The 24,046-nt window shown below is 55.3% G+C and overlaps 2 protein-coding genes across 3 annotated transcripts; both read left to right on the forward strand.

The window, feature by feature from the left end:
- Positions 1-2,937: 2,937 nt before the first annotated feature.
- On the forward strand, positions 2,938-11,771 carry EFS (embryonal Fyn-associated substrate; the record flags this gene model as incomplete). The annotated part of the gene is given in 9 exon segments (XM_082850174.1): positions 2,938-2,982; positions 2,984-3,068; positions 3,071-3,118; positions 3,121-3,182; positions 7,941-8,219; positions 8,478-8,618; positions 8,737-9,459; positions 9,840-9,929; positions 11,337-11,771. Coding segments are annotated over 9 exon segments (1,908 nt in total).
- Positions 11,772-16,584: 4,813 nt separating this feature from the next.
- On the forward strand, positions 16,585-22,222 carry SLC22A17 (solute carrier family 22 member 17). Of its 2 annotated transcripts, none has more exons than XM_082855767.1 (9): positions 16,585-16,968; positions 17,061-17,164; positions 19,292-19,446; positions 20,030-20,195; positions 20,392-20,537; positions 20,701-20,806; positions 20,967-21,238; positions 21,472-21,583; positions 21,718-22,222. In XM_082855767.1, the coding sequence occupies exons 1-9, from the start codon at positions 16,702-16,704 to the stop codon at positions 22,004-22,006; spliced, it is 1,617 nt and encodes a 538-aa protein (XP_082711893.1). In that variant the 5' UTR covers positions 16,585-16,701; the 3' UTR covers positions 22,007-22,222. The 2 variants fall into 2 exon arrangements, with proteins under 2 accessions (XP_082711893.1, XP_082711894.1); XM_082855768.1 differs by having other exon boundaries at positions 20,967-21,184.
- Positions 22,223-24,046: the final 1,824 nt, after the last annotated feature.

Here is a 24,046-nt window from a genome sequence, read left to right on the forward strand (position 1 = left end):
CGAAGGAGATGAGGCATAAGGAGATGAGGCATAAGAGATGAGGCATAAGGACAGGAAGAAGGCTCCTCCTGCTCTCAAGAAAGAAGCACTTTGAACTTTCATGAAGGTACAAGCTGGGGGTGCAGGGGGAGTTGTGGGGAGCCAAGGTGAAGAGGAAAGGCCATTGTGCTACACACTTTACGTATATTTACTCCTCACCAAAGCAACTGTTCCAGATGAGGAGCTGAACTTCAGAGATGTTCCAGAACTTGACCAAGGTCACAGAGCTGACAAACCAGGATTCACTCCCGAGTCTGACCGGCTCCATTTCCTGCCTGGGCACTCCAGAAGCACAGACTTGTGTTCCTGCAGGTGTGCACTCTAACCCCCTCACCTAGCTCCAGGCACTAGCTAGGCGCTCAGCTACAATGAGGGCAGTGAGCCTCACTGCCCTCCTCCCAAACCACCATTTTGCCGGGTCCCAGCACTTCCTTCCTACTTAGTCTTTTCCGGCCTCCATCTGTTTCCCCTGTGCCAATCAGGGCACTCATCTTTGGAACAGGGTTTCCTGCCCACCTCCATCTTGAGCCCCAATTTGCCTTGGCAGTCCCCTGGGCAGAGATCATATACCAAGTCACTCCCCAGAAGCTGAATATCTGTGTTCCAGGCAGCCAGGCCCCCCCCCCAGGGCTGGGGTCTGGGAGAAGTTGGACCAGGCTGGAACTGGAATGGGGGAGCTCTCCCTTGAGATGCATCTGGAAATGTTAAAGTTCCTCTCCCATCCTAAAGGAGTCTGAGTTTGTTCACAGGTGCCCAAGCAACAGGGAGAGGAAGGAGCTGGGTCAGGTGCTTCCCCCTCCCCTGCTGGCAAATGCCTGGAAGAGTGGGCCTGTGGAATGCGAAGGTGGAGGGGGATGGGAGGGGAGGGGGAGCCTCTCTGTATCCCCGGCCTCAGGTTCACAAAGGGCCTTAAATTAGACTTCTGATGTTATCTCCAAATGACGCTATACATACATAGAGCCATTGTCTATGTGTTTGAAGTGTTAATGTGTTAAATGTAAATATTGAAAACATGCTACAGTTTTTCAATCCAGTTTGGCATCTAACTTTTTAAATTCCAGGAACCTCAAAAACGGAAGAAGGCAGGCTTCTCTGGAGCCTCCGAGAGGCCTCGATGTGTTCTTTCCCAAAGGAAGAACGCGGGGTGGGCGGGGAGGGGGCGGGCAACTGGAGGGAGGCAGCGCACGCGAAGGAGCAGTAACAGGGCAGGAGAGGTGCGGGGGACACGAGCCGCGTCCTTCCAGCCGAAGCTTGGGGGCAATCCCAGCTCCTCTGAACGAGTCCTGCCCTTTTGTGCCCGAAGTCCCCACTTTTGCTCCTCAGGAGCGAGCCAGAGTGAGGGCAGGGGACAGGTCTAGACTGGCAGAGAAGCGTTAAGAGGCGGCACAACCGGCCCGCCCGCGGCTCCGGGACCAGATGCTCAGGCATCACGTTTTCTCTCCAGGGCTAGAATCCGTGTCCAGCCTCAGACCCCTGCGGAGGCCCTGCCAAGGGAGTAGACAGGCTCCGCGGAGGACCCCAGAAAGGCGGAAGGAGCGTGCTCCCTCCCAAGGGAAAGACAGATGTGGGGCTAATAAAAGGGATGCAGAGAGGCGCGGGGCCGGCGGGGGAGATCGGGGGCGTGACGGGGAGAGGAAAGCTCCCGGGAGGGAGCAAACCAGACCACCTGAAGGTTCGCCGCGACGCCGGGCTGCAGCCGACGGGGAAGAGGAGCCGGGAGGGGGCGTGCAATTTGGCCCGAGGGTCCTGAGCTGAAACTCAACACCCGCCTTTGGAGGGATCGTCCTTCTTTCTCCTCCGCCCCTTCCCTTCCCCTCCCTTTTCCCCTCCCTCCTTTCTCTTAATCCCCGGGACTGAGCCCCGCGCCGGAGCGGAGAGGGCCCGAGGGGAGGAGAAAGGAGCTGCACAGAAAGGGCGCCGGGAGCCCGGGAAGGGGAGGGGAGAGGAGCCGCGAGCGGGGGGTGAGCCTGAAGGCCGCGCGCGACCCCCGGAGCCTTCCCAGCGCTCTCAGTGTCCCCCCCCCCCCAGCCCCACCTCCAGGCGAGTCCGCAGGACCCTGGCCTCTGCTCCTCCTTCGCCTTCTCTTTGCTCCTTCTTTTGCTTTGTGGCCTTTCTCTCGGTTGCCAGAGACACCCGGGCTGCCCCGAGCCCTGGGGCGCGCGGAGAGGGCCCGCCAAGGGTGCGTGTAAGCGGGGCGGCGGGGCCAGCGCCGAGGGCCGGGGGCCGAGGGTGGGAGCGGGAGCGCCGGCGTCGAGGGCTGGAGGGGGGCGTGTGGGGAACGCCGTCCCGCCCCTTCGAGCCGGGACCGCGTGCGGGTAGCGAGGCGTCGTCGCGGCGCCCCCAGACCCCCAGGCGCGCTGCGAGCTAGTGTGCGTGTTTGGGAACCCGCTTCCTCGCCGGGGCTGCGAGAGTCTGGGCAGAAGGCAACCACTCGGGCCGCCCAGCCCAGCCGCCGCGCTCTCCGAGACATTCGGCGCCAGCCTGGCCTCGGTTCGCCAAGTCGGGCGAGTTTGAAGAGGGACGAACGTCTCAGTTTTCACTGCCCCCCCACCCCTCCCTCGCAGCGGGGCTGCCGCAGAGCCCCCGACGCCCCTCAGCCTCGGGAGCACCGCTCTCGGGCGCGGCAGCCGGGTGGGGAGGCTTGGCCCCTAAACTCGCTCGTCCAGCCCGACCGCCCCGGCGGCTTCTCCCTGCCCTCGGGGCCGTCCTGAGCGGCCCGGAGAGGCGTCGAGCGCAGCCCCAGCTCCCGCCTCCTCGCCCGCCCTGGCACTGGAAGGGAGCTTTGGGTCCGTGCGGATCCGGGGTGCCCCCTCGGCCTAGGACAGGCAGCTCCGGGGGCCTGGTCCACCCGGCAGCCCCCGGGAGGCCGCGGGGACGGGGCAGAGCGCGCGCCCTTGGATGAGGTCCCGCAGCGACGCCCCGGCCCGCCCCGCTCCTCCTCCTGCCCGGCCAAGCTGCCTCCCATTTGGGGAGTTTCGTGGGTTTTCTTTCTCCTCCTCCAACCTCTGCGGAGGCCACGACTCAGGCGCCGCAGCAGGGGGCCGCCTCCATGGTGCGGGGCAGCCGCTGCTGAAGTCAGCGAAACCGAGCCTGGCCTGGAGCTGGCCGCGCGGAAGGCCAAGGCCATGGCCATAGCCACGTCGGTGAGTCCACCAGAGAGAGGAGGCTGCCGGGCAGAGACGTCCACAGCCTGTCCTGCACTGCTGTCACTTTTATTTCTGCCTTCTCTTTGTCTCGCTCCTTGGTCCCTTGCTTCTTTGGGAGACTGTGTCCCCCTTCTGGCACTTTTGTTTCCCTTTCCCCCTCTCACTCCTCATCCCTAGCTCCTACTGGATCTGGCCTCCCCCTTCTCTCCTCCCGCTCCCCATTCTCCCCTTTTTCTTTCCAGAGGCTGCTCCTGGAAGGAGGGGAGGGGGCAAGCCTGAGTCCTATCTGCTCCTTTATGGGCGGGAACAGATGGCCACTGGAGGTTGGCAGGGGCTTGTGATTGGGAGGCTAGTAAAAGGTTGGGAGGGGGCTGAAAGAACGGAGGTGGCTTCAGGGAAATAGGAGAGGGCAAAGGGCCCCAGGGGGCCCTTCTCTAGAGGAGGGATGGCAGAAAGGTGGGAAATAACGTAAAAGAGGGAGATCGGGCAGGGAGCAAGAGAAAATAGAGGGAGGAGGGGAGGTGATGTCAGCCAGCCTCTGGCCACTTTCCTAGGACTGGGGACAAAGGGAGGAGACAGCTGGCATGATGGGCCAGTGGGAGGAGGCCTCCCAGTGAGCGTGTAGCCCACGGCCACCCCCCTTTAAGACAGCCACTCCCTCACAAGTCAGCTGGGCCCCTGAGGAGGGGGTAGAGCTGGGGTGGCCACACCCATCATCAATCAGTCTATCAGGGACTCTGGCCTGGGTTCCCGCAATTGCAAGGCCCAGAGGTTTGGTCCCATTGGACAGAATTCAAACCTGACACAGGGAGGAACTCTTCACAGCCCCGCCCCTGCTTTCTGTCCTCTACTGCTTGTAGTCTGAATCCAAGCAACTCTGTCCCCTTTCCACCCTTCCCTAGGCCTTAGGATTCCCAGGGAAAGCGAGGCTGCCACCTGCTTTCTGGCCCCCTCTGAATGGGCATCCTGCGAAGGAGGATTGTGAGGCTGGGAAGAGAAGCATGGCTTCTGACATCCTCCCACACCCCCCCGAGGATGAGTTAGATTTTCATTCCTTCTCAGACCAAACTCCTCTTAGCTCCTCAATCTGTATGATGGTGAGCAGACCCTAGTTCGGAGCCAGAAGAGGGGGAGGTCCTGAACATAGTGGGGTACTGTGACATAAAGATGCCTTCTCAGGAGCCAGCTGGTCAGCTGGTCAACTTTGTAGTCCCAGGAGGTAGATCTTTCTTTTGCCTGGGGGAGCGAGGGGTGTTGGTATTTATGCTTATGAAACTCACAGGATCCTAACAACAGCTAATATTTACTGAGTGTTTACTGGCCCTAAGCTGGCCCTGAGCTTTGTCTGGGTTTGTCCTGGTTCTCTGATGCATTATCTCACCCAGTCCTCACAACAACCCTGTGAGGCTGGTACTGTTATTATCTGAAAGTGGATATTCAGCTGTGGATATGGAATTCTATAAAGGAGGAAACTGAAGCTTGGAGAGGTTAAACAAACTGCCCAAAGTCACCCAGCTCGAAAGGGGCAGAGCCAGGACTCAAACTCAGGTCGGTCTGCCTCAGAAACCGTGCTTTTTAACCCCCTGGCTAGATCCAAAACGCCAATTTCTAATTTACAGTTAGAAAGAAAAAGGCCAGGCTAACCAGGAATTTGTGTCATCTGGCTAGCGTATTGGCTTTTTGTGGGACAACATCCTTTAGAAGCCAAAATATAATCAGAAGAGGGTTTGATCATTTGGAATCAGGCAAGAGAAGTCAGCTTATTGTTAAAATCACCCAGCCATAAAGGGCTGGACAACCTCTCCACCTGAGGGAAACACCGGCCACGAGGAACATGCACTCATGCTGGCTGAGCCAGACACCCTTCCCCCAGGGCCTGGTGGCCAAATGCAGCCTGCCAGAGATCTTGAGCTTGAGATGTTTCACTGAGTTAGTCAGCCCACGTGGATTACCTGTTCAGTAATGCCTAACTACCTGCTTTCTACCACTGCCTGGGATCCTGCCAGCAGGCTCGGGTCACTTAGGAAACATAGCTGAAGCGGAATATATTTTGACATTGTGAGTGGCTTAAGCTTGATTCTACCAAATAACTTGGTGGAACCAGAGCCCAGTGAAGAGACACTAGCAAAGGGAACTTGGGCATCATGAAGACTTCCTATGAACTTGAGTCATGTTTGAGCCATGGGTCCTCTTCTTGTTTTGTTTTTTAAGTCTTTTTATTGTTGTTATCTTTTTATTTTATTTTTTAATTTTTATTATTTAATTCTGTTTTGTTTTGTTTTTTTGCGGTACGCGGTCCTCTCACTGTTGTGGCCTCTCCCGTTGCGGAACACAGGCTCTGGACGCGCAGGCTCAGTGGCCATGGCTCACGGGCCCAGCCGCTCCGCGGCATGTGGGATCTTCCCGGACCGGGGCACAAACCCGTGTCCCCTGCATCGGCAGGCGGACTCTCAACCACTGTGCCACCAGGGAAGCCCTATTTAATTCTGTTTTATTTTTGGCCGTCTTGGGTCTTCGTTGCTGCGCACAGGCTTTCTCTAGTTGTGGCGAGCGGGGACTACTTTTGGTTGTGGTAAGCGGGCTTCTTATTACAGTGGCTTCTCTTGTTGCGGAGCGTGGGCTCTAGGCGTATGGGCTTCAGTAGTTGCAGCACGCAGTAGTTGTGGCCCACGGGCTTAGTTGCTCCACGTCATGTGGGATCTTCATGGACCAGGGCTCACACCCGTGTCCCCTGCATTGGCAGGTGGATTCTTAACTACTGCGCCACCAGGGAAGTCCCTTTTTTTTTTTTTAATTGAAGCATAGTTGATTTACAATGTTGTGTTACTGCTGTACGGCAAAGTGATTCAGTTATACATATATATGTACATCCTTTTTTATATTCTTTTCCACTATGGTTTATCATAGGATATTGAATATAATTCTCTGTGCTATACCGTAGGACCCTGTTGTTTATCCCTTCTATATATAATAGCTCACATCTGCTAACCCCAACCTCCCACTCCATCCCTCCCCCAGTCCCCTCCCGCTTGGCAACCACCGGTATGTTCTCTATGTCCATGAATCTGTTTCTGTTTCATAGATAGGTTCATTTGTACCATACTTTAGATTCCACATATAAGTGATATCATATGGTGTTTGTCTTTCTCTTTCTGACTTACTTCACTTAGTATGATAATCTCTAGTTGCATCCATGTTGGTGTAAATGGCATTATTTCATTCTTTTTTATGGGTGAGTAATATTCCATTGTATATATGTACCACATCTTCTTTATCCATTCATCTGTCAACGGATATTTATGTTGTTTCCATGTCTTGGCTGTCGTGAATAGTGCTGCTGTGAACTTAGGGGTGTGTGTTTCTTTCTGAATTATAGTTTTGTCCGGATATATGTCATGGGCCCTCTTGACTTAACTACTGTTACTTATATAAGAAGAAAAAAGTGGATCCTTTTTTTGGGGAGGGGTGCGCTGCATGGCTTGTGGGATCTCAGTTCTGTGACCAGGGATTGAACCTGGGCCACGGCAGTGAAAGCCTGGAATCCTAACCACTAGGCCACCAGGGAACTCCCAAAAAGTAGATCCTTATGCTTATGGTTGTGAAGAGGCAGCAGAGGAGTGAGTGAGAGGCTCTGGAATCCCACAGCCTGGAGTTCAAATCATGCTGCACCAGCTGTATGTCGTTGGGCAAAGTACCAACCTCTCTGTTCCAATTTCCTTTCCAAATGGGGATAATGATGGCTCCTCCCTCATCAGGTTGTTGTGAGGATTAAATGAGATGAGATGATTGGTGCAAACACTCGCTCAGTGTCTGGCTATATAATTTGCACTTGATGTCTGTGGCTTACCTGAGCCTGTAGCTCTCAAAGGAAAAAGCTTAGATGTCCCCACCAGACAGGACTGGAAACAGGCTGATAAATGTTTGCTCTTGGTTGGTCCACCAGCCCCCTTGCATACACACACACACACACACACACACACACACACACACAAACACACACGAGTGTATACACTTTTCTCCATGATAACCTCAGCCTCTGCTGGTAGAGCCTTACTTGCTCAGACTGTGAACAAAACAATTGCTTTGGTTTCTGTTTTCTTCCTTATTATGTCGAGGCTGTGTCTGGGCTGGGCTTCTCCCACTCCTTCTCAGAATACGGGGTCTCTGCAGCTGCTTAATCTAACCTGCTTATAGGGGATGCTGACTGGGAAACAGGGAAGGTAAAGGAGATCCTATGGGAGACCTTTTCAGGACTTCCTCATGTAATTCATTCAACATATGTTCATGGAGGACTGATTCCAGGTTAGGCCTATTGCAGAGGCTAGGAATATAGAAATCCCTTTTCTCACAGGGCTGACAGTACAAGGGAAGAAATTGATTTTTTAAAGTAAATAGACAAATAGTATAAAGTACTGTGAAGGAAACAATGGGTGGAGACAGACACAGAATGGGGTGGGGAGAAGAGTGAGAAGAAGACATTTGAGAAGAATGAAAAAGGATGAAAAAGGGCCAGTCAAATGAATAGTCAGGGGACAGGTAAAGGGACTGCAAAGGCCCTGAGGTGGGAAAGAGCTTGTCTAGATCAAGGAATAGAGAGGGAGAATGCAAGGGATGAAGCTGGAGACAGGCAGGGCTGAGTCAGGAGGTAAGATTTTTAGCTTGAGGGAAGTGGGGAGCTCTATGTTTTGAGCAGGGGGTGACATGACCTGATATGTGTGTGAAGACCCCTCTCCCTACTCCCACCTCACCCATCAGGCCCAGCTGGCCCGGGCACTGTACGACAACACCGCCGAGTCCCCCCAGGAACTGTCCTTCCGCCGAGGGGACGTTCTACGGGTGCTGCAGAGGGAAGGCGCTGGTGGGCTGGACGGCTGGTGCCTCTGCTCCCTGCACGGCCAGCAGGGCATTGTGCCTGCCAACAGAGTGAAGCTCCTTCCCAATGGCCCGGCACCCAAGCCTGGCCTCTCCCAGGTGCCGCCAGCCCAGCCTGGCTCACCACATCCAGCCCCAGAGCACGGCACTGAGGACCAGGAGGTGAGAGCTGGAGCCCCCCAAAACCCCAAGCCAGGACATTCCCGTCCGCCGGTGCCTGCACGTGGAGGAGGGAGAGCCCTGAGACGGCAGCTCTGCACCGACTCTGCTGTACTAATCCTGGTGGCCAACCCTTTCTGGGCTCTTTCCCCACTGGTACAGGGAGGGGGTTGGAAGATGTCTAAGCTCCTCCTGGGCACACATTATCTGATCCCCTGGTCCCCACACCACCTGACACACCCGCCTGTGTTGATCCCCCAGGTGTATGTGGTACCACCTCCAGCTCGGCCCTGTCCTACCTCGGGACCTCTGGCTGCACCCTGTCCGCCCTCCCCTGATCCCATCTACAAGGTCCCCAGAGGCAGTGGGACCCAACAGGCTGCCCCTGGAGATGCCCTGGAGGTGAGGGCTAGAGGTTTGTGTGTATGTTGGGCAGGGAACAGACAGCTCTCGGGGGTAGGGGTTAGCAGAATGGGGGCCCACTGCTGAGACTGAGAGTAACCAACTGCTTCCTCTCCAGGTCTATGATGTACCCCCCACTGCCCTCCGTGTTCCCTCCAACGGCCCCTATGACTCCCCGGCCTCCTTCTCCCGCCCTCTGGCCTGGGTTGTCCCCCAGTCCCCTGGAGAAGATGAAGCTCCCTATGACGTGCCTCTGGCCCCGAAGCCACAGTCAGACCTGGAGCCAGATCTGGACTGGGAGGGGGGCCGAGAGCCAGGGCCCCCCCTCTACGCTGCCCCCTCCAACCTGAAACGAGCATCCGCCCTGCTCAATCTGTACGAAGCACCGGAGGAACTGCTGGCAGACGGGGAAAGCGGGGGCACTGACGAGGGCATCTACGACGTCCCCCTGCTGGGGCCGGAGACACCCCCTTCTCCAGAGCCCCTGGCAGCCTCGGCTTCCAATGACCTGGACGCCCTGGCCCTGCTTCTGGCCAGAAGCCCCCCACCCGCACACAGGCCCCGCTTGCCCTCAGCTGAGAGCCTGTCCCGCCGCCCTCTGCCGGCCCTGCCTGTCCCGGAGGCCCCCAACCCTTCCCCGGCTCCCTCTCCTGCTCCAGGCCGGAAGGGCAGCATCCAGGACCGGCCTCTGCCCCCACCCCCACCCCGCCTGCCGGGCTACGGGGGCCCCAAGGTCGAGGGGGATCCAGAGATCGGGGAGGTGGAGGACCATCAAGAAGAACACCACAATGAGTATGAGGGCATCCCGATGGCCGAGGAGTATGACTACGTCCACCTGAAGGTGAGCTTGCCTCCAGCCAGCCCCACCAGAAATGGCTCCAGGAGAGCCAGCAAGGAGGCCTGAGGCCCCAGATGCAGACCCCGGCCTCCTCCCTTCCCTTCTTCCGCATCCATGGCCCTGTACCCTATGGCCTGGGCCCCAGTACTTGGCCACATCACTTGTATCAGTGCCACATTCCTGCCCCTAAACCTAGCCTAGGGTCCCTGAGACCTCTGACCTGCCACCAGAGCTCTCCTGGACCTAGAGTCAAGGGGTTGCAGATCTGATGGCAGGAGAGACCTTCGGGAGGACGTGGGAGTGGGGAGGTGCAGGAAGACCATGGAGGCTAGACCCCAGCCTGCTCCCCCACCACTGCACTGAGACCCTCTCCCCCGCTGCAGGGCATGGATAAAGCTCAGGGAGCCAGGCCCCGGGATAAGGCCTCCCCAGGGGATCCTGAACTGCTGGAGAGGGGGCCACCAGAGCAGCAGGTAACCCCATGGGGGTGGTGCTAGAGAAGGGGCGGGGAGGAGCAGGAACTTGGAAGAAGGGCTGTTCTCAACTCGAGCATCAAGGGAAATCGATTTAGGATGGGGGTAAGAGTTCAGTGAAACGGGACAGTTGGAGTAGAGAGGAGTTAGAATTCAGGAAGGAGCTGGAACTTAGAAAAGGATATCAGGGGGCTTCCCTGGTGGCGCAGTGGTTGAGAGTCCGCCTGCCGATACAGGGGACATGGGTTCGTGCCCCGGCCCGGGAAGATCCCACATGCCGCAGAGCGGCTGGGCCCGTGAGCCATGGCCGCTGAGCCTGCGTATCCGGAGCCTGTGCTCCACAACGGGAGAGGCCACAACAGTGAGAGGCCCGCGTACCGCAAAAAAAAAAAAAAAAAAGAAAGAAAAGGATATCAGGGATTCGGAAAGAGAGGAAAGAATGTGTTGGAGAAGAGTCAGAAAAGCGAGCAGTCAGGGGAGCAGAAGAGTTGCTGGGCCGGGTGACTTCTGAGGCCCCTTCCAACTGTGAATTCCTGGGTTCCTAAGAGACCCGGCTCCTAATCCCAGCTCCACCACTAAGAAGCCGCCAGTTAATCTCTCTGGACCTCGGGAAAGTGAGATGGTCTCCTCGACCTGATCTAGAATGGTCCTAATCACAATAGCTACCATTTGTCAGGTTTGTACCAAGTGCCACACCCTGTGCTCAGCACATCGCGTGCATCACAGCCATAGTTAGCACTCACATGGTGCTTACAGTGTGCAATTCTCTGTTCTCAGCCCTTTCTGTACATCGTATCAGCTAATCTTCACTGCAGCCTTAGGAGGCAGAGACGAGAGCTGCACTCTCCAGTCTGGTAGCCACCAGCCACATGCGGCTACCGATTCCTCCAAATGTGACCGGTCCAAACTGAAATGTACCGTAAATGAAAAGTGCACACCAGATTTTGCAGACTTAGTATGAGAAACAATCTCAATAATTTTCGTATTGATTACAGTGTTGAAATTACCACATTTTTAATATATGGAGTTAGAAAATATGTACCAATTTCTTTGGACTTTTCTTAATGTGGCTACCAGAAAATTTGAAATTACATGGGTGGTTCGCCTTACGTTTACACTGGACAGTGTGGTCCTAGGCTTCCCATTTTAGAGACAAGGAAACAATGAAGTTCAGAGACTTGTTTTTGAGGTTGTTTGTATCCAGATTTATCTGACATCAATTCTGGGTACCTTCCTGCCACTCGCTACGAGAATCTAAATTGTCTGATGGGCAGAGGTACGATCTAAAGGAATTGAGCTCAGGGAGAAAGGAAGGAATGAGGAACAAAGGGAGGGAAGGAGAAAGGAAGTGAGAACAAAAGCGGCAGTAGTGAGAGCAATCCCACTGACCACTCTTCTCGCCCGCAGGAGGCCCCGTCCCCAGGGGAGCCACTGGTTCTTCCCGCCGGAGATCTACAGCTCCTGCACTTCTACGCCGGGCAGTGCCAGGGCCACTACTCAACACTGCAGGCAGCCGTGGCGGCCCTTATGTCCAGCACCCGGGCCAACCAGCCCCCGCGCCTCTTCGTGCCCCACGGCAAGCAGGTGCTGGTGGCTGCTCACCGCCTGGTGTTTGTTGGGGACACCCTGGGCCGCCTGGCAGCCTCCACCCCTCTGCGAGCACAGGTCGGAGCTGCAGGCACAGCGCTGGGCCAGGCATTGCGGGCCACGGTGCTGGCCGTCAAGGGGGCCGCCCTGGGCTACCCATCCGGCCCTGCGGCCCAAGAGATGGTGCAGTGTGTGGCGGAGCTGGCAGGGCGGGCCCTGCAATTTACCACCCTGCTCACCAGCCTGGCCCGCTGAGCCCCTTGGCCCTGCTCTGCCCTCGCCTGCCTGCCAGAGCCCCCTCAAGGCCTTGGGCAGCTGGAGGGCTCTGTTTTAGGGACTAGGAGAGGTGGAGGCATCTCTCCCCCTTCCCCCCTCTTCCAGTCATCTCAGCCTCTCACGGAGGCGCCTCCTTCCCTACCCCGCAGCTTTTTGTACGAGCCATTTTGTATAAATTATTTATATTTAATATTATTCCCTGCTTTGTCAGGGGCAGGCGCCAGGCCCTCCAGGGCAAGGAGGAACTGGACCTTCCTCCTCCCTCAGCCTGACGCAGAGGTTCTTGGGCACCGCGTGGCTGCCTGCCTCTGGGATTTCGGCCCCACAGAGGTTCAGGTAGCTGAAACCTGAATCATTTTCAGATTCTGGGGGAAGGGGCCACCCAGAGCCCCTCTCCTGTCCTGTGTCTTGGCTCTAGAACATCAGTGCCTCACTGTTAGCTGAGAGTGAGGGCAGGACGTTGGCCACCCAGAATGGGAAGGCCTGGGAGAGGCCAGAGGGCTCCTCCCCACAGGAGACAGGAGAGCTGGGCCTTGGGCGCTGGTGCATCTCAATAAACCAGGCTGTCTGGTTCCCTGACTCTGCTTCTTGGGAGCCTGGGGAGTGGGCCTGGCACCCTTGGCCAAAACGATGAGACGCACGGCTATGGGCAGGCTGCCTTTAGGGTTTTGGGGAAAATTTCGCTGTTTCTTCAACAACTATTCATCTGGCAGGTTCTCTGCTCCCATGTGATGTGCCAGGCGCTGTTCTGAAGGTACATCATGGGGGTGGGCTGGATATAAACGAGTCAGCTAAAAGAAGTAAGTAAAGAAAGAAACCTGCCACAAAGTTGACAGTTGCTGGTAATGGAAATAAACAGGGTGATATGCCAGACCAACTAGGTGAGGAGAGAGGCCATTGGAGACTTTAGACAGAATTGTTGGGGAGGTGAGGTGGTATCTGTGCTGAGACTCGGAGGATGAGAGAACCAAGGAGAGTCTGCGACGCGGCATAGCAGGAAGGCAGGCCCTGATTTGTGACCAAGGCCTCTCCTCCAAGACCAATGTCAAGTGATGTCATTAGAGAGGTGCACATGTGGAGAGGGTGGCCACAAGAGAGCCTTCATGGTGCCATGCTGGAGAGGTCACCCCAGCTGTCCTCAACTCTGGCCAACTGGAGAGCGCTGCTGGCCTGGGCGCCCTCTCCCTTCAGTTAACCCAAGAAGGTCTAGCCCCTTAAACCCCCCTCTCCAGGCTTCCTGACTGTCCTTCTGGACACACCGTCTTTTAGAGGAGCTGAGGGGCCAGTGAATTTAATGCATTGGAAGTCCATAGTCCACGGGGCTTTGGTGAAATTAATGGGCCATGGCTTAGATAGGGGATCACTCCAGCCATTTACCACAAGGGAAGTAGTCCAAGCCACAGATCCATTGCTTCAGTTCTGCTTTCCCAAGATGCTACTCTGCCACAGTGACTGGGTTGGAGGCACCCCAAAATTCAATCACACTCTTAGTCCCTTGGCCCCTTTCCCCATGCATTTGCCTCCTCCATTTTGGGTTCTTTGTTCTCATTTCACTCTCAAAAGGAAACTCATTTTCAGATTCTGAGGCCACCAAAATTTACCCCAGGTGTTGAAGACTTGTAACAGGGGCCATCCTCCATCACCTTCCAGAAAGAATTTCAAGAGATCAGCCTGGAATTAGAGTCAGAGGTCTCTGTGCAAGTTTCCATGTACCTATATGTCTGCAGGTAAATCCCGTCAGTCCCTCCAAGTCCTGGTTTCATCTTTAATATGAGGATGAACATAATGGTCTCGCAGGCTTATTGTGAGGCCCTAACAAGACAATGCATGTAAACAGCCCAGCACCACAGAAAGTTAAAGGGATGATAATTCCAGGACAGACACAAGGACACAAACAAACCCCCAAGGAATGTTGGCTGTGACAGCACCAAAAGTAAAACCCGAAGAGATGCTCAAATGAGTTGGGGGAGGGAAAGTGGTGTGAGGCTGCTTATTGCATTAGAATAGTTTCCCATATTTAGAAAATTTCTGAACAGAGGAGGCAAATTATGAGTGTGGTTCAGTGGAGGCAAGAGGGAATGGATTTCCCAGCTGAGACTGATAGGACATGCCTTTTCAGCCCTTACCTGGAATTAGAGAATAAAGTACCTATTAGATATCAAGTCTCTTAGAGAAGTGTATCTCAAACTTTAATGTACATACACCTAGGGATCTGGTTAAAATGCAGATTATGACTCAAAGGGCTGCGATTCTGCATTTCTAACAAGCTCCCAGGTTACACAGCTGCTGGTAGTCTGTAAATCACACTCTGAGTAGGGGGAGGAAAAGCCTTCTAGGTGTAAAGACCAGCTTAATGCAAGGGCACTGGAAAACCTGAAAGAACGTCAGTGTGACTGGAGCGCAGAGAGTTTGGGGAGAGATGTGAGGTGGAGCTGCAGAGAGCACAGGGTCACATTTGAGATATCTAGAAAATTAGTATTTACCTTGACAGTGAGAAGACATTGAAGGCTGTTAAGTAGGAAAGCGACATGAACAGATACACTTTTTTTTTTTGGCTACGTGGGGTCTTTGTTGCTGCGCGCAGGCTTTCTCTAGTTGCAGCGAGCGGGGAGTACTCTTCTTTGTGGTGTGCAGGCTTCTCCTTGCAGTGGCTTCTCTTGTTGCGGAGCACGGGCTCTAGGTGCACAGGCTTCAGTAGTTGTGGCACGGGGGCTCAGTAGTTGTGGCTCACGGGCTCTAGAGCACAGGCTCAGTAGTTGTGGCTCACGGGCTCTAGAGCACAGGCTCAGTAGTTGTGGCACACGGGCTTAGTTGCTCCGGCATGTGGGATCTTCCTGGACCAGGGATTGAACCCATGTCCCCTGCATTGGGAGGCAAGGCAAATTCTTAACCACTGTGCCACCAGGGAAGTCCCAGATCTGCATTTTGAAAAGATCACTCTGTCTGAACTATGAACAACAGATGGGGAAAAGGGATGGAAACAAAGCAGATGCAGAACACTGGTTAAGAATTGAGGCTAAAGCAGTCTGTACAACAGGTAGCTTGACTAGTGGTGGTAGAGTTGGAGAGAAGCAGAGTATCTGAGAACTATATAGGAAGTAAAACGGACAGGATTTTGTAAAGGATCTGACATGGGGTAAGGAAGAGGGCACTCCAAGGGCTGTCAACTGAGCATCTGGCCACAATTGGATGATGAGGGTGCCATTCAGTGAGGAAAGAAGCACTAGAAGACAACCAGGGTGGTGGGGGGTTGGGGGGAAACATGAGTTTGGTCTTGGATGTATTGAATTTGAGATCCCTGTGAGTCATCCAAGGTAAGAGGTCAAATAAGAGGTGGCTTCATGGGTCTGGGGCTCAGAAGAGAGGTGGGAACTGGAAATGTAGATCTGGGGATCAGGTTTGTATTGGCTCGTATTGTTTATACTGGGGGTGATCAAAGCCGTGGGCACAGGTGAGATCCCGAGGTGGAAAGAACAGTGTGAGATGAGAGGAGGACCTAGAACCAAGCCTCTGAAGATCGCAGACACTGAATGATGGCAAGGAGGAGGAGGAGAAGCCTGCAGTAGAGAAAAGAGGAGCAAGAGAAAGAAAACCAGGGGAGTGTGGGACTTAGCAGCCAAGGAAAAAAGTGGTTAGAGGAAGGGGTGGCCAACAGTGCCAAATGCTGTTGAGAAATGATGGAGACTCAGCCGGGGAGGGGGTGGTGAAACCAGACAAGTGGTCTTGTAGAGGACTAAGGCCAAGGCTGAGTACAGTGCCCAGCCCAGTCCACCATATGCATGCCCCGTGTCATCACTTCCAGCATACCCGTCTGTCTCAGTAAGCTACTCCAAGGTCGGTCTTGTCCATCCTGTTATCCCCAAAGCCCAGCACAAGGCCAGAACATAGCAGACACTTAATAAATTTTACTGATGAATGAGTGGATGGATGGATGGATGGGTGGGTAGGTGGATGGATGGGTAGATGAGAAGGAAGAACTGGAAGCAAAGGAGGAATTGCTGGCATCTGCCTGGGATCTACTATCCTTCAGGGTCTTTTTTTTTTTTTTTTTTTTCCTCTTTATACCGCAATGGTCCGCAGACCCAGGGAACGGAGACAGAGCCCCATCCTCTCCCTCCGCTGGGCCCTGGCCCCCCTTCCTCTCTCTGACGAAGAGTCTGGACCGAAGGTTCTGCTGACGTGGGAAGGGGAGGAGAGTCTGGAGGAAGGGGAGGGGAAAGCAGCGCAGAGATCGCAGAGACGAAGGAGGCGCCCGCGGCTGCAGAGCAGGGTCTCTCCGGCTTCTGCGTCCGGGCACCGGGCGCGCCACTGGGCCAGAGGGCAGTGCATCCTTTCGGTGCGGGCCGCCAGGGCCCCTGCGGTCGGCAAGCTGGCTCCCCGGGTGGCCACCGGGACCCCCGAGCCCAATGGCGGGGGCGGCAGCAAAATCGACAGCACTGTAGAGATCACCCCCAGCCCCAATGGAGTAAGTGCCCGCGCTCTGGGGGCTACGCCATCATCTCCCAGCACCCCCGCCAAGCGCCCGGCCTTTTCCTCCTGCGCCCCCTCCTCCGCCGCCCGCCTTCCTCCCGCTGGTCCCGGCCTCTTCCCTTACTCTGCGGTTTTCTCCGCTTCACCCTTCTCCTGCCACCACCTCACACACCCCTTACCTCACCCCCCCACACAGCAGGTCGGGACCCTCGGAGATGCGGTGCCCACGGAGCAGCTGCAGGGTGAGCGGGAGCGCGAACGCGAGCGGGATGGGGAGGGCGACGCGGGTGGCGACGGGATGGGCAGCAGCCTGTCGCTGGCCGTGCCCCCCGGCCCCCTCAGCTTCGAGGCGCTGCTCGCCCAGGTGGGGGCGCTGGGCGGCGGCCAGCAGCTGCAGCTCGGCCTCTGCTGCCTGCCCGTGCTCTTTGTGGCGCTGGGCATGGCCTCGGACCCCATCTTCACGCTGGCGCCCCCGCTGCATTGCCACTACGGGGCCTTCGCCCCCAACGCCTCTGGCTGGGAGCAGCCCCCCAACGCCAGCGGCGTCAGCGTCGCCAGCGCCGCCCTAGCAGCCAGCGCCGCCAGCCGCATCGCCACCAGTACGGACCCCTCGTGCAGCGGCTTCGCCCCGCCGGACTTCAACCACTGCCTCAAGGACTGGGACTATAACGGCCTCCCCGTGCTCACCACCAACGCCATCGGCCAGGTGAGGCAGCCTGGTGGGCCGCGGGTTTGGGGGCGGGCCGAGAGCGACCAGCGAGGGGCCTCACACCCACTCCATCCCTCTCATGTCTCTAGTGGGATCTGGTGTGTGACCTGGGCTGGCAGGTGATCCTGGAGCAGATCCTCTTCATCTTGGGCTTTGCCTCTGGCTACCTGTTCCTGGGCTACCCGGCAGACAGGTGAGGACTGGGCAAGTAGAGAGGAGGGGGTGCTAGGGAGGATGGCCCAGGCAGCTTGCCTTGGCAAGAGGCTGAAGGGGACTCGGTGGACTCTGCAGTATTCTCTGGATTTCTTCTGTTCAATGATATGCAGCCCCACCCCTGTCTCAGCTTCACTCCCCATCAAGAGATACTCCTTCCATACCTCTTCCACACAGGGAATAACTCTTCCTTCCTTGCCAATCCCTAGATCTATGGATCAATGGCCTCATCTCAAAAGACAGTAGCCCCATCCCTACTGACCAAAACCCCTATATCCACAGATCGAAAGTCCTAACTTCTCCTCTATCATCCCTATCACCAACAAGCACCTCCCTCACCACCATCATGGATTGATAGACTCATCCTTGCTAACAGCCCTATCCACCTGGACTGTTAACTCCATCTCAAAGGCCTCATTCCTAAAGCTCATTATGTTAATTTCTAAATATCAACAGCTCCATTCACACTGACCAATAGCTCAACTCTATAAACAAATGACTACCCTCATGGGGGTCAATAGTTCAGCCCCCACGGATCAGTGACCACAATAGCACCCCTCCCCCAAGACTAACAGCCCCATCCTCATGGATCTTCAGTGCTCTCAGGTCCTCTCAGATCGAAAGCCCCATTTCCAGGAATCAGTGGCCTCATCTCAAAGGTCAATAACCCATCCCCACCAACCCATAGCTCTTCCCAGGGGTCAAAACTCCCATCTCCTCTGATCCTCGACACCATCACCACTGACCAGGTACTCCATCTCCACTGACCATCCCTCTGGATTATTAAACTCATCTCCACTGGTCTACAGTCTCATCCAAATGGATTTATAGTTCAACTCCCATGGATCAAAGGCAACCCAACATCGAATAATCCAGTTCCCTAAAATCAATGCCTATCCTCACTGCCCAATAGTCACACACCCCTGTGGGCAAATGATCCTAAACCCATAGGTCCATAGCCCCTCCTTATGCATCAGTGGCCTCATACCCACAGACGAGTAGCATCATTCCTGTGGAATAATAACCTCATCCTCAAAGACCAATAATTCAGTCTCCTAAATTCAGTAACCTTAGCCAATAAGCTTAGCCCCATGGAAAAATGGCTCCACCCTATTGGGTCAGTAGCTTCACCCTCAGGCTATCGGTGCCCCCTTCCCAATGACCATTGACCCCAGTCTACATCCCCATAGATCAGTGGTCTTATCCCCCAAAGTCAATAGCCCAACTCAGTAGCCCTGTCCTCACTGACTTATAGTCAGTGACCATCATCATTGACCAATTGTCTCATCTCCTCTGGTCTGTGACCCCATCCTTACTGATTATTCCTATGGATTAATAGATTCATCCCTACTGGCCAACTGTCGCATCCACATGGACTGAGATCCCTATCCCATGAATCAATAGCTCCATCCTCAAAGATCAACGGTCAAATCTTCAAAGATTAGTGATCATCCCTGCTGATCAATGGTACTATCCCATAGATTAAGAGCTCCATTCCCATGGATCAATGGCTCCATCTTCTGGTCAGTGGCCCCATCCCCACTGACCACCCCTATGGATTAGTAGACCCATGCCCCAACCCCACGGAAAAATGACCTCATCCCCCAAAATCAATTACTCAGTCCCCTAAGATCAAGAGCTCCACTTTCACTGACCAATATTATCCCCATGGACAAGTGGCCAATGGCCTACCTCCATAGATCAATAGCTCCAACCCCATATATCAATGACCCCATCTCCTCTGACCAGTCTGAGCAAGACAAGCTCCATCCCCACTGACCAACAGCTCTCTGCCCAAGGACCAATGGTTCCAAGTCCCCTAAGCAATATCCCATCCATTCTGATGGTTGGTCTCACTTCCATGAAGAAATGCCCTCATCTCTGACCAACAGCCCCATCCCAAGAGTCAATGGTCCTACCCCCACAGAACCATAGCCTCGCCCCAGTGCCCAGTAGCCAACCATGGTCCCCATCCTCTCCCATCTTCTCTAGCCTCACTCCAGGGCCTCATCCTCATACCTCCAGCTTTGAAGTGGGCAGCTGGGCCCCACCCAGCAACTCCTCCCCCAGGGAGTCTGGGTGATCAGAGGCTCTCCCTACTTTCCAGGTTTGGCCGTCGTGGGATTGTGTTGCTGACCTTGGGACTGGTGGGCCCCTGTGGAGTGGGAGGGGCTGCTGCAGGCTCCTCCACAGGTGTCATGGCACTCCGATTCCTCCTGGGCTTTCTGCTTGCCGGCGTTGACCTTGGTGTCTACCTGATGCGTGAGTGGCATCCCCCCAGAGCTCCTTCCCTAGGGACTCATGCCTGCCTGTCTGTATCCCCAGGCCATTCCTACTGCTCCCTAAGATCCCCTCAGTCCCTTCTTCAGCCCCAGATTTCAGCTGTCCGGAATCTCTCTGCCCAGGCCTTTGAAGGATCCAGGGGTCTTCCTTCTCTCCACACCCCTCTCCCCATGATCTTTAAGGCTTTCCTTGCTCTGGACTTACTGCTGTCAGGGAATGAGCCTTATTTTAAAAATGAAATCCTGAGTAGCTGTATGACCTTGAACAAGGGTTAATGTGAAAGTCAAATAAGAGGTCTGGTGTGAAAGGGCCCATAATTTGGGAATGCTGAAAACCCACCAGGGACTCTGACCCTCGAGCCCTCCCAGGTTTGAGTAGGAGAGGAGAGAGAACTGAACAACTCTCCACTCTTTGCCTTAGCGGTTGGCCTGTGGGAGGCGATGGCTGCAGCCTCCACTCAGGGGCTGACCTTGCTCTCTGTCCTCCTCCCTCCCTCTCCCCTCTTCTCTCCCTCGCCTCCTTCCTCCCTGGCCTCTCTTCCCTGTCCCTGCTGTATCTCCAGGCCTGGAGCTGTGCGACCCAACCCAGAGGCTTCGGGTGGCCCTGGCAGGGGAGTTGGTGGGGGTAGGGGGGCACTTCCTGTTCCTGGGCCTGGCCCTTGTCTCTAAGGACTGGCGATTTCTGCAGCGAATGATCACCGCTCCCTGCATCCTCTTCCTGTTTTATGGGTCAGTATCACCCTCCACCTGTTGTCTGGCCGTTCCCATCTCTACCTCCAGCCTAGCTCTAGCCTGGAGACCCCTCCTCTTCTCCATTGCCCCTTGTCCAGGCCTGCTCCAGCCCCAGCCCCTCAGAGGTGGGAGTTTTCCATCCCTGGGTCAGGATTCAGGAGGCCTCACAGTGTACCCCCCACCCCACCCCCAGCTGGCCTGGTCTGTTTCTGGAGTCTGCACGGTGGCTGATAGTGAAGCGACAGATTGAGGAGGCCCAGTCTGTGCTGAGGATACTGGCTGAGCGGAACCGGCCCCACGGGCAGATGCTGGGAGAGGAGGCCCAGGAGGCCCTGCAGGGTAAGAGACAGGGGTCCCTACAGGTGATACCTCAGTGTGCATACATGATGGTGCCCTCTGTTGTAGCTGTACCACCTTCTCCCAGGGTCCCTACCACCCATGTGGGAGGACCCTGGGTTCTCAGCTGTTCCTTCTAACAGACAGCTCCTCTCTGTCTCCCAAGACCTGGAGAACACCTGCCCTCTCCCTGCAACATCCTCCTTTTCCTTCGCTTCCCTCCTCAACTACCGCAACATCTGGAAAAATCTACTTATCCTGGGATTCACCAAGTGAGCCTGGGTGTCTGAGCCAAGGGCCAGGCCAGTAGCTGGGATGGGGGCTGGCCGGGTGGGGAAAGCCTGAGGACCCCTACAGAGGCCAGCCAGGGCTGTGAAAGGCTGCAGATGGAGATTCAGACACCTTTCTTCGCCTCCCCACCCTGTCTCACAGCTTTATTGCCCACGCCATTCGTCACTGCTACCAGCCTGTGGGAGGAGGAGGGAGCCCATCGGACTTCTACCTGTGCTCCTTGCTGGCCAGCGGCACAGCTGCCCTGGCCTGCGTCTTCCTGGGGGTCACCGTGGACCGATTTGGCCGCCGGGGCATCCTGCTTCTCTCGATGACCCTCACTGGCATTGCGTCCCTGGTCCTGCTGGGCCTGTGGGATTGTGAGCATCCTCCCTTCCCCACGGTGTGGGCTCAGCAAACGAACCCCAGCAGAGGTGCCTCAGACGGGCTCAGCCACTGCTTCTGGCACAGGCCTCCCAAAACCAGACCAGACCCTGCCCAGATCTTCCACAATTCTCCCCCTGGCTGCACAGTCCTGTCTGTTCTCTCAACTGATGAGTGAATGCCCAGACCCGCCCGGCTAGGGATCAGAGGGGATGATGGCAGGGACTAGGCCAAGCATGATCTCCCCACCTCTGTTCACACGCTCCATCTCTTGCTCCTCCAGATCTGAATGAGGCTGCCATCACCACCTTCTCCGTCCTTGGCCTCTTCTCCTCCCAAGCTGCTGGCATCCTCAGCACGCTCCTTGCTGCTGAAGTCATCCCTACCACTGTCCGGTGAGAGCAGGGGTGCTGCCAGGGGAGTCTCCAGCTGAGGACAGGGCCTGAGGGATGAAAAAGGGGAGGCTGCTGGAGAAGAGCTGGGGTGAGGCCCACAGCTACAGGCTCAGTGCCTTGTCCGTCTCTCCCAGGGGCCGAGGCCTGGGCCTGATCATGGCACTGGGGGCACTTGGCGGGCTGAGTGGCCCAGCCCAGCGCCTCCACATGGGCCACGGAGCTTTCCTGCAGCACGTGGTGCTGGCGGCCTGTGCTCTCCTCTGCATCCTCAGCATCATGCTTCTGCCGGAAACCAAACGCAAGCTCCTGCCCGAGGTGCTCCGGGATGGGGAGCTGTGCCGCCGGCCCTCCCTGCTGCGGCAGCCACCCCCTAACCGCTGTGACCACGTTCCACTGCTTGCCACCCCCAACCCTGCCCTCTGAGCGACCTTCAAGCACCCTGGCAGGAGGCTGGCCCATACAGAAAGGTGGCACAAGGCCCTGGCAAGGAGAGCGGGAGGACTGAATGAGGAAGGCAGGGCTACCCTGAAGCCTCAGAGGCATCTCACGCCAGTCACCATGGAGAGCTCAGAGGGCTGCCCTCAACCCCATCTCCTCCTTGCTGCTTTGTGTTCACTTCCTTGGCAAGAGTCAGGGGACAGGGAGGGAGCTCCACACTGTATCCACCAGGTCTGGGCTCCATCCTATGCCCAAAGACATCCTCCCAGACCTCATTCTTTCTTGCTCTATCATTCTGTTTCAATAAAGACATTTTGAATAAATGAGCATACCATAGCCTGGACTTCCCTCCCTTCTGTTGTCCTTCTCACTGTCTCTTGGGGGAAGGTTTCTCTCAGTGGAACCCAAACCAGTAAAAATCTCCCTCCCCCTCCCTGCACCTGCCCCCTCTTCTCACTCCCCCACCATGTTAACTTACAGACAACTACCACCACCCCTTACTCACTGCTTGCTATGCTGCTAGGACTGGGCTAGGCACTTTACAAACTTCGTTTAATCATTTAAGCCTTACAACATTGCAAGGTAGGTGTTTGGATCAATTAAAGCTTCTTGTTTTTGCAAGCAATAATAACTGACTGACTCTAATGAACTTAAACACAAAGGCAATTTATTAAAGGGATCTGGTGGGGCAGGTTGTGGTGCGGAGCTCACAGAGCAGAAGGAAAAGCAGAACTAGTCATAAAAGGCCAGCCGCCAGAAAAGGCAAGAGAGCAAGTGACTGGCTAGCTTGTGTATCACCCCACCCCACCCCTATTACTGACAACTGGGGAGAGGAAAGCAGTACCTGAGTGCTGCTGGCAGAAGTAGGACTGGAGTTGTGCAGGTAAACACAATGGATGCCCACGACAGTATTCTTCTTCTTTTACAGATGACGAAACTGACACTCAGAGACTCAGTAACTTGCCCAAGGTTACAAAGTTAACGAGTGCCAGCTGGGATATAACTGGATCCTGGAGCTGGAGCTCTCTAGGGATGCACACCGTGGCCAGCTTCCCAACTGCTTCCAATCTTTGCATGCGACCCTTGGAAGTGAGGAGTGAGTCTCTAGGCCCCCCTGGGAGGGGGCTGTAGGAGACTAGGCCTTCCACCTCAGTGCCAGGGCCTGCCTTTGACTAGCCCTGGCCTGGCTTTGGGCAAGTCTCTTAACCTCCAGCTTCCTTCAAGGGTTGCTATGAGGATTAAACAAGATAGTACATTGTAAGTGCCTCTTAAATTATCCCACTAGATGGTAAGCCCCTTGAGGACAGGAACTTTGTCTTACGCAACTTTGAAACACCAACATGTGACCCACGATAGGTGTTCAAAAAGTTGTATTTGTTAATTCTTTAAACAAATGTTTCCTGTGCCGGATTTACAGACCAGTTCCATCCTGGATGTTTAGGGCGTGGGCCATCCTTCAAGGAGCTTAAAATCCATCTAACACTGGGAATATTAATGAGGAGGAAGAGAGACCAGTGGTTTGGAGCATCAAAAGGCTGCCTCCGGAAGGAGGTGAGACTCAGAGAGGCAGAAAGACCTTAGGCAAGGGCCCAGGAGACAGGTACATAGCTCTCAATTCAAAGGACATAGGGAGAGCAAAGGCCTGGAGGTAGGAAAGGGTGAGGAGGTCCTGGAGAGAGGAATTCTTAAGAAAAGCATGTCTTGAGGCCAGCCTCTTCCAGAGAAGGGGGGCCCTGTTACCCACAGATCTCTGCAACACCGGTGTTCCTATCTCCTTCCCCTCTGCCAGTCCATGCCCCAGGCCCAAAGCTCTAGGAACTAAGCCATGCTTCTGGGCTCTTGATAATAATCACTGGAGAACTCATAAGAACCCTTCTCATTTAATCTTCATAGCCCCCTGTAATAGGTATTAGTAGTTTTATCCTATCTAACTACTGAGGAAATGGAAATGAGAGAAATGGAAGGAACTGCCATGAAGAGGCAGAGCGAGGACTTAAACCCAGGCCTTCTGCATCACACATTCTG

Source organism: Leucopleurus acutus, assembly GCF_964270905.1.
Source record: "Leucopleurus acutus genome assembly, chromosome: 1".
Classification (NCBI taxonomy): Eukaryota; Metazoa; Chordata; class Mammalia; order Artiodactyla; family Delphinidae; genus Leucopleurus; species Leucopleurus acutus.

What these genes read in the sequence shown, in the direction of transcription:
- SLC22A17 (XM_082855767.1), top strand. Translation starts at nt 16,702, where the DNA reads ATGGCCTCGGACCCCATCTTCACGCTGGCGCCCCCGCTGCATTGCCAC. An exon ending in CCACCAACGCCATCGGCCAG is followed by an intron (nt 16,969 to 17,060) that starts GTGAGGCAGCCT and finishes TCATGTCTCTAG; the next exon opens with TGGGATCTGGTGTGTGACCT. An exon ending in CCTTGGTGTCTACCTGATGC is followed by an intron (nt 19,447 to 20,029) that starts GTGAGTGGCATC and finishes CTGTATCTCCAG; the next exon opens with GCCTGGAGCTGTGCGACCCA.